At 54.6% G+C, this 8,133-nt stretch overlaps 3 protein-coding genes across 3 annotated transcripts in view; 1 reads left to right on the top strand and 2 right to left on the bottom strand.

The window, feature by feature from the left end:
- The window catches only part of H257_10673 (hypothetical protein), a 7,037-nt gene extending 1,915 nt beyond the window's left edge, over positions 1 to 5,122 (bottom strand). The window contains exons 1-2 of the mRNA XM_009837276.1: positions 5,057 to 5,122; positions 105 to 5,004 (exon numbers count right to left, since the gene is read on the bottom strand). Coding sequence (XP_009835578.1) covers positions 105 to 5,003 — 4,899 coding nt within the window. The 5' untranslated portion in view covers position 5,004; positions 5,057 to 5,122. The remainder of the gene's footprint in view (positions 1 to 104; positions 5,005 to 5,056) is intronic.
- Positions 5,123 to 5,205: 83 nt separating this feature from the next.
- H257_10672 (hypothetical protein) lies at positions 5,206 to 6,856 on the bottom strand. Its single transcript, XM_009837275.1, has 2 exons — positions 6,347 to 6,856; positions 5,206 to 6,285 (listed from the first exon to the last, which is right to left on the bottom strand). Exons 1-2 carry the CDS (start codon positions 6,558 to 6,560, stop codon positions 5,519 to 5,521), a joined length of 981 nt encoding a protein of 326 aa, XP_009835577.1. The 5' UTR covers positions 6,561 to 6,856; the 3' UTR covers positions 5,206 to 5,518.
- A 48-nt stretch (positions 6,857 to 6,904) lies between these two features.
- On the top strand, positions 6,905 to 7,658 carry H257_10671 (hypothetical protein). The gene has a single exon (XM_009837274.1). The coding sequence runs from the start codon at positions 6,920 to 6,922 to the stop codon at positions 7,598 to 7,600; it is 681 nt and encodes a 226-aa protein (XP_009835576.1). The 5' UTR covers positions 6,905 to 6,919; the 3' UTR covers positions 7,601 to 7,658.
- Positions 7,659 to 8,133: the final 475 nt, after the last annotated feature.

The raw sequence follows: 8,133 nt of genomic DNA, 5'->3' as shown, positions 1-8,133 counted from the left end.
ACACCAACACCAGTCGTACATATATATATATATATATATATAGAACACATCCCAAATGTATCTGTTTTTTTGTTCATAGTGTATATATATATATCTATCCATACCTGCAGCACTTGAACGTCCCAGTCAATCGCGATGGTTTCGTCCTCCAGCAAGTCGACAAAGTGGTCATTACATGGAATCGTCCATCCAAATGATCGGAGCAGCCACGGCGTCCTTGAGTCTGTGATACCTTTGCTTTCCACCCGTCGGAGCAGGAACGGCAGGTCTTGATGGCAGAATAACTCGTCAATGTGCTGTACAGGTCCGCAAATCGAATGCTGGCGCGGCGGTCCGCGGCGGGTCGAGTTGCTGGTGGTGGTGGTCGAATGGCGCTGCTTGAAGAACCGGTGGACGCGGTCCCACACCATCGCATACAAGGCGGCGCCGGTGGTCATTTCCGGACAGATGCGGACGAGGTCCGGCGTGCCAAACGGCAGCGGCCGGAACGGGTTCTTAAAGTACACTGGAGAGTACCCTAGCTTGCGTGAGATGACGGGGCAGTAGAGCAGCCGCGCCGGACGGGGCCTCACGCGGGTCTGCGATACGTTTTCTTCCACGTCCCCGTGTCGCAGCTGCACCGCACACGTGTCAGATGTCGTTGTTGTTAAGACCGTGCCAGCCACCCATTCGCCCTTGATTTGCACTTCCACCAACATGTGTGGATATAACGACGTGGGCGTTCGTCCCCGCGATGTGACCAGTTCGTCCGTGGCCACCACTTCGACTTCTTCATCTTCCTCCTCCATGTAGTCGTCGTCTCCAGGGCTTTCGTACGGAATCAGCGACGGCCGGCGGAACCTCGTCACATCTACCACGCGCGGCGCGAGTGGTTCCAGCTGGAATGCCATCAACCGGTCGATGCTTCGGATCTGGCCTAGCTTGCGGTTGTCGGCTTTGAACCCGACAATGTGCGCGCCAGCGTATTCGCAGATTTTGATATCTGCGACAGAGTGCAGCGGCAGCCCAAAGTCGGCGACGCACACGTCGACCAGCTGCTTTTTCAGCTCGACAATCGTCGCGTCGATGCTGAGGCGAAGGCTGAGCTTCTGCGGCATCATCCTCGAATCGGCAAACACAATGGGAATCGTCACGTTGTTATGGGTAGGCTCGGGCAGCGGCACTTGGAGAAACGTGAACGGTTCGAATCTGGCTGATTTGAACCCACAAGCGCTGCATGTAAGCAGCGATTTGTACTGACCAGTGAACAGCGCCACCACGATCGACACTTCGCGCTTGAGATGGTTGCGCCACCACTCGTCGGCCAAGTCGGAATCGTACCGGCCGTCGGAATCGGGCTGGGAAATGTATGGCTTGTCATGGATTCGGTTCAGGTCTTCGCTAAGCCCGCTTAGGAGAAACGCAATCAGCTCCTGGGCATCTTGCTGGTCATTGCCGCGAAATGCTTCGTTGAATTTGCCGATCGTTTTCTTAAACTCACGGGGGGACACGTGCTTGAACTTGGTGCTCCACAGGTCCTCGAGCAACTTGCCGTACACTTCGGCCAACTTGCCCTGCATCCCCAAAGTCGACGTGCGGTTGATGTCGTCCATGTACATCCCTGACAAAAAGTAGTCGACAAACAGGGGGGTGTTGACAATGCATTGCAAGGCAGAGTTCATGTAGCACGTGTTGCCGAGGTTGATCAGGCCCAAGGACCCGCCCCCGCGCATGCGCTTGTACTTGGACGCGGCGAGCGCCGTGGACGAGGCGTCGGTGGTCGAAGCCGCCGCGACGACATGGCCATCCATTGTTGCCGCATGCTGCCGCTCCGTACCCCACAAGTCGAGCGTCGCCCGCCCGTCACTCAACACGACCACAGTCTGCTTGATCTCGGGTCCGCCACCATACCATGCCTTGAGTGCCCGCCACAGCGGTTCGCACACAACGGCAAAGTGTTTGCCGGCGAGCATGTCATCTGTCGGGGCAAACTGTTTGTCTTTGAATAGCGCCATGTTGCCAATGTACTTGGGTCGAACGATGTTGTTGTCCGTGTCTACGATGGACGATGGCTTTGCGTCGATGGAAGATGGCCCCGATGAGGATGAGGATGGCGGCGGCGGAGGTGGCGGTGGTCCGTGTAGCTTGGCGGCGGCGGTGGCAGCGTCTAAGGCAGCCATGGAGCCGTCTATTTGCTTGATCTTGACTGGTTTGCGCAAGTTGGTAAAGGCCGTCATGCCGCCACCACCACCACCAGTTTCCCCCTTTCTCTTTGTCTCTGGGCTGGGCAACAGCAACGAATACGACGATGTCACTTGGGGTTTCGGAGGTGACCACGACAACGACGCCTTGAGCGACGACGTACTTGTATATGTTGTAGAAGCAGTCGTCGTCGTAGCTGTCCTCGCCTTGGGGTTGGGGTTGGCAAACGTGTCCAACACTGGGATAAACTCGACATATCGCCGCCAATGGTCAAACCAAACGGGGTCCACAATGAACCAATGGTCGCCCTGGACCAATGCCGACGGATCGTACGGTTGGTAGCACAGCCTCGCCACGTCGATTTCTTCGGCTTTGTTGGCTGGGATCAAGCCCAGCTTGGCAAATACCGTGCGTTTCATCATGTCGAGCGCCGCAACTTGAAAGTGATCGCGGGATGCTGCCCACTTTGTAAACAAGTCGAGCGTCCACCCGCCGCCGCCGCTGTCATCAGTGCTGCTAAGGACCAAGTCCACGTACATCCCAATCTGCGCAGTCGACACCACGGCCGTGTCACAGTCTGGAAAGTACGCGCGGATATGACCTTCCACGGGCGAATGCACCAACACTTCGAGCTGTAGCATCGCCACAAGGTCGTCTCGGGTCATCACCTCGGGGTTACCAGTGGATGAAAAGAGCCGAAACCCAAACCTGGCCTTGTCTTGCCAAGTGCCCCGACACGCAATATGCAATGCATGCACGAAGCTAAAGACGTCAATGTCGACGCCGTTGGCTCGAGGTCCGAACGAGGCAAACGCTGTCACAAGTCGGGCGTCCGACACTTGCAAGGCAAAGTCGGCGGCCAACAGTTCCAAATCGATTGCCGCCGTTCGATTGGTCGTGGATTGGCCTGTGGATGCGTGGTTGGTGGACGACGATGTCGCAGACGAAGAAGAAGATCGATACATGGCAAACGCGTCCTGGAGCATCGCAATCTCGGCCGCGCTGAACGCTGTCTCAGTTTCGAGTATCTTTTGCTGCACCACGGGGTTGTAGTCTTCCTGGAGCTCCAACAGCGATGGACTCGCTGTCTCACATAGAATGTGCATGAACGATGGCATCCAGTCGAGCACCAGCGCCACGTGGTCCAATGGCTGCGTCAGCATCGCATGTACGAACTCGTCCGCCGTGAGCCGCGACCGCCCATAATCAAACAGATCGTTCACCACACGTTTATACTCTGGCTTGTCAATCACGGGGCGGCCATACAAACTCACGAGCAAGTTGCTTAGGCCAGTGCTTTGCAGCTTCCCGAGGTGGTCGTGGTCGCACATATTGAACGAGAACAACAGCTGGTCGTCTGTGGAACCGTGTCGCAGAATCGCCACCGCCCGCACAAACTCGTCCACAGAGATTTCGTTGGACGACTTGTCACTAAACCCTTTCATGAACCGAATCGCAAACGTCGATGGCATGTCGGGGAAGACACTGAGCACATCGCGTCGGAACGCTGTCTTGGTCATGAGGTTGTTGTCGGCAGCAGAAGACGCGGCAGACGACGACGACGACGAGATGGACGACGACGACGTTGATGGACCACCGCCGCCGTCGGCATACGTCGACGCGTCGGCGGTGGGTCCCAAAGTAGGGGCCAACACCGCGGGCGACTTGGGGGAGTTTATGTTGCTATTGGTTGTAGCAGCTGTTGTAGTCGGTTGTGGAGTAGGCTGCTTGGACGACGGGGCGACAGACGCGATGGCGGTCGCTTTGGACGTACAGAGCCGCTGGAATGCGGCTTGGACGTCGGCGAGTTCATCCGGTGCAAGGAGGTTCTTCATGCGCTTCAAGTCGACTTCCTTTTGCTGGCGGCGCTTCTTGCGGTCATATGATTCCAGATGGGCGTACACCGCGAGGAAGTTGAAGATCGGCATCTTCATGAGCGGCTGTACGTGCAGGATGTCCTTGACATATCTTTCCAAGTCGAGTCGGCGCTGTTCGATCACGCTGTGGGATTTGCCGCGAAAGTAATGCTTCTTGGGGAAGGGTAGGTTGCGCACACTTGCGTTGGCCTTCTTCATGCGGTCATGGAAGTCGCGAAAGTCCGAGTACCGCTTCTCAATCACCCACCGCAGACCACTCACGAGTCGCACCTCCAGCGCGAACACGGTGTGCGTACTCTTGTCGTCTTCGACCTCCTTGATCCCGTCCGCGGGCAACGTCACCGCCTGGATCTCGACTTGCAAACTCGTCGACACGAGCCCGAACGATGGCGGCGGACCCATCGACGACTGCAGCGAATGCTTGCGGTCCACAGAACTCGCGGTCACGGACCGATTGAACGAAGGAGGCCCGCCGCTCTTGGCAGACGAGTCCCACGAGTGCAGTTCGTGTGCGCTGTACGTGCGCTTCTTGTCCAGCGGTTGGTCGGTCGTCGCGTTGTGAGGAGAAGACGGGTCTGACAGCAGCCCCGACCGACTGTGTGACGACGACACGCTGTCGGGGGACGAGATCGACGAACTCGAAGATGGGTCCGAGCTCGAGCTCACGGACGTCAAGCCTTCGCGAGCGGCCTCATGCGCCGGGATGACTAGTTTGAGAAGGGACGGCGGCCGTTCCTTCACGTCTGCGGTGGTGCCGTGGTCGGCTATGGAGGAGGAGGGTGCGTCTACTGCGCCGTTCATCTGATTTTTTCGCTCCGTGTTGCCATTAGTGTACGTCGTCGACGAGGACGTCGGCAGCATTGGAGACACCGACGATGAAGATACGGTGGTGCCGATGGGGGTGTCGGCCACGCTCTTCTCGCCATCCTTGTCGTTCTCGCTCATGCTATTTCCATGTTCATGGTCAATCGATATCAACGGACAACATCACGCGTTACCTTGCGCTCGCCGGCAGTCCGTCGAAAGCACCAGGAGCAGCTTAAGAGTCCAGGGACACACAAAGTGGCGAATGGTAGAATCCGGATAACCGTGCAAAAAAACATGGGCGTGAAAATCATTCATTTATTCATTTATTATAAATGAAAGTGGCTTTTCCTGGATTGTCGGCACTGATATGGAACTCGACGTCAAGATCGAATTCGCAACCCGTGTTACCATGTTGGCCACGTGGATAGTACAACCTGCTGGACATTTGGAGTGTCCAGGGTAGGTGCTACCGTTGTTGTTAAATGATCCATTATTTATTACGTACAGCATCGAGATGCTGCGTCGTGAAAGCACTTGATATTTGTATGCTGATGCGGACGTTTGTAACGTTCGTCATCTATTTTCAAATTGCAAGTTCAACACGCACACATATGATGACGTCGTTTTGGTGTTGTTGGGTAATACTGGATGTGCTAGGTTGCAGCAAACACGTTGGGCGCGGCGGCCACCAAGTCTTGCACGGCCGCCTGGACATTGTCCAGGCCCCAGTGGGAGTACTGCGACAGCTGCACCACACGCTTGACATAGGCCGCTTCGAAATCAAACGTGTCGGCTCCACTCGTCGCCCGTTTCCACGCCGCCACGATCGCCGTGGCCATGTTGTTGGCCGCGGCGTTGTTGTAGCCTTGACCGCGCCCCATTAGCGCCAGATTTGCCATCATTTGCGTCAAATCCAGCCCGAAATGCCCCGTCCGCGCCAGTTCCCAGTCGATTATCGCCACGCGCTTGTGGGAAACATCTACGAGGATGCTACTGGGCCAAAAGTCGCCAAACAAAAAGCTGTCGGTGGCGACGAGATCGCACGCTGCCGCTCGATCCAACCAGTCTTGCGGATGTGGGATGTCGAAGTCGATCATGCGAGTGAGGTTGCGCAGGTACATGCGATTCATGACGGGGGTGAGCGGCGAGTTGGCGTAGATGGACATGTCTGACACGACCAACGACTTGACGTCAGTCAAGAAGGTCAGCAGGCTCGATGCAATCCACTCGAAATCACTCGTAGAAAGGGGTTGGTCGACTTCTTGCTTGAGGAGGTCGAAGAGAGACACACCAGGCATGTCCTGCTCCAAAATGACATAGTTGGCCGCGTCCAGCGAGTAGGGAATCGGCGCCGACCACTTCGCCTGGGGAAACTGTGACGTGGCAGCTCGCAAGGCAATGTACTCCAATTCGCAGCGCTCTAGAGGATAATATGAATGGATGATGTGGGTATGGAAGAGTGTATACAGACAGTACTGTACCTTGAGGAAACGCAAACGCAGGATTCACACGCAATGATGGTGGAAAGTGCTTCAAGATGACCGTGGATGCGTCCGTCAGCGTTAGCCGCCACACGTAGTTGACCATGCCGCCTGACAACTGGATTGCAGTCGCCACGGTCGTGTTGCGAGCGCGGACGTAGCTGGAGTCGTTGGCGTATGCAAGGACGTCGGTCGCTTCGGCAAAGTTTGTCATGACGGTAGTTGTGAAGGAAGAAGGGAAAGGGAAAATGCCGCTACGCGCTTGACCTCACTACTCTCAGTACGGGTACAGTACCAACGGATGTTTCCGCGCATGTTCACCTGGCAGGTACCACTCACCAGATGTACGTCCGTTCAAATCCATCCATGATGCCATCATTCTGCGATGGCTACAAGAGTCATCATGCATGCCAAGGAGCGTAATCCAACGAAGTCTTCATGCGTCGGAAGGGGCACAGCCATCGATCGCGCAGGCATCGCAAAGGTGCGGCACAATCACGGATACCGTAACCGGATGCTGCAAAGTAACGGCTCCTTGAAACAAACATGTATGATTGACGGTGATCTTGAAGCATGCAACAGCCCGTAGGCGATAATGATCGCGTGACGGTACCCCAGAGCATTGAGACGATGCTCTTCTCGGTGGAAGTCACACAGAGCCTTCCGCTATCCCCTGACAAAGGAGGGAAGGCCGTACAACCACCATGCGCAGCATCATTGCCAGTGATGTACGAGTTCGTCATCTCGTTTGGCTTCCTCACGACGTGGACTGTACATCACCGATACTCGGAAGCTCGCGCGTTTCGCAAGGCGCTTCGCTCCATCGTGCACGACTCGTCTTCCCAATGCTGCAGTGGCGAGGCCGCGTTCTCGCGCGAGTTGGTCGCCGTCGTCGACACGGGGTTGCCATTATTGTCCCATCGGTTCTTCCATCTGTGGCAGTCCCGCGCCAACTTCATCAAGGCACGCGCCCAAGCATTGCAATCGTTTGTCGAGTCTCTACTGAACGCCCACGCGCGATGCATCATGGAATGCGCGCATGTTTCCCGTCAAAGTTGTTGCGACGTTGTTCGGCATCTTCACACGTTCCTATCCATGGACAAGGACCCGTCCATTCTGCAAAACATCGGTGGCTACCTCCAGCCACCTCCTGTACCCACCGCCATCCCCCCAGTCAGCATCGCTGTCGACTCCATCGCATCAGACTCGACGGAGGCCACTCAAGGCACTAGTGTCGTGTCCACCATACTCTAACGCGATCGATTCGTTTATAACATACTGCACTTCTTGCTCCATCAACCATATATTTCTTGATTTGTACGAGCATCTCCACTCGTAACCCCAATCTCCCACGCGATTACTACTATTTACTGTAATACTAATACTATTATTAATAATAGTACGGAGTAATATTACTTGAAGTAATACAGGTGGTTTCGTAATACTAGTAGCTATTATTAATAATACTTTGAAGCATTATGAATATTTACTCGAAGTACAAGTTAGTATATTGGTTCATTTAAAAAAATGCAACAGGATGATAAACATTTTCACTGTGTTCCTCATACTATTAATAGTACTTTTTACTACTATTGTGCTTTGCACCTTTTTTGGCAATTCCAGGGTTAAATTCATTGTTTAAAAATTTCTCAGACTTAAATAATGTCTAAAGTAACTTGAATAACGGTTGGGTGCGTTGTTTAAAGTTACTTCATCTAATGCGATGATTGGTTGGTTGAAGGTGGTTTTACTGGCACTTTCGTAAAACAAGTTGTTTGCCGTTTTCA

Source organism: Aphanomyces astaci (genome assembly GCF_000520075.1).
Source record: "Aphanomyces astaci strain APO3 unplaced genomic scaffold supercont1.29, whole genome shotgun sequence".
Classification (NCBI taxonomy): domain Eukaryota; phylum Oomycota; class Saprolegniomycetes; order Saprolegniales; family Verrucalvaceae; genus Aphanomyces; species Aphanomyces astaci.
This window is presented reverse-complemented; position numbering and strand designations above follow the sequence as displayed.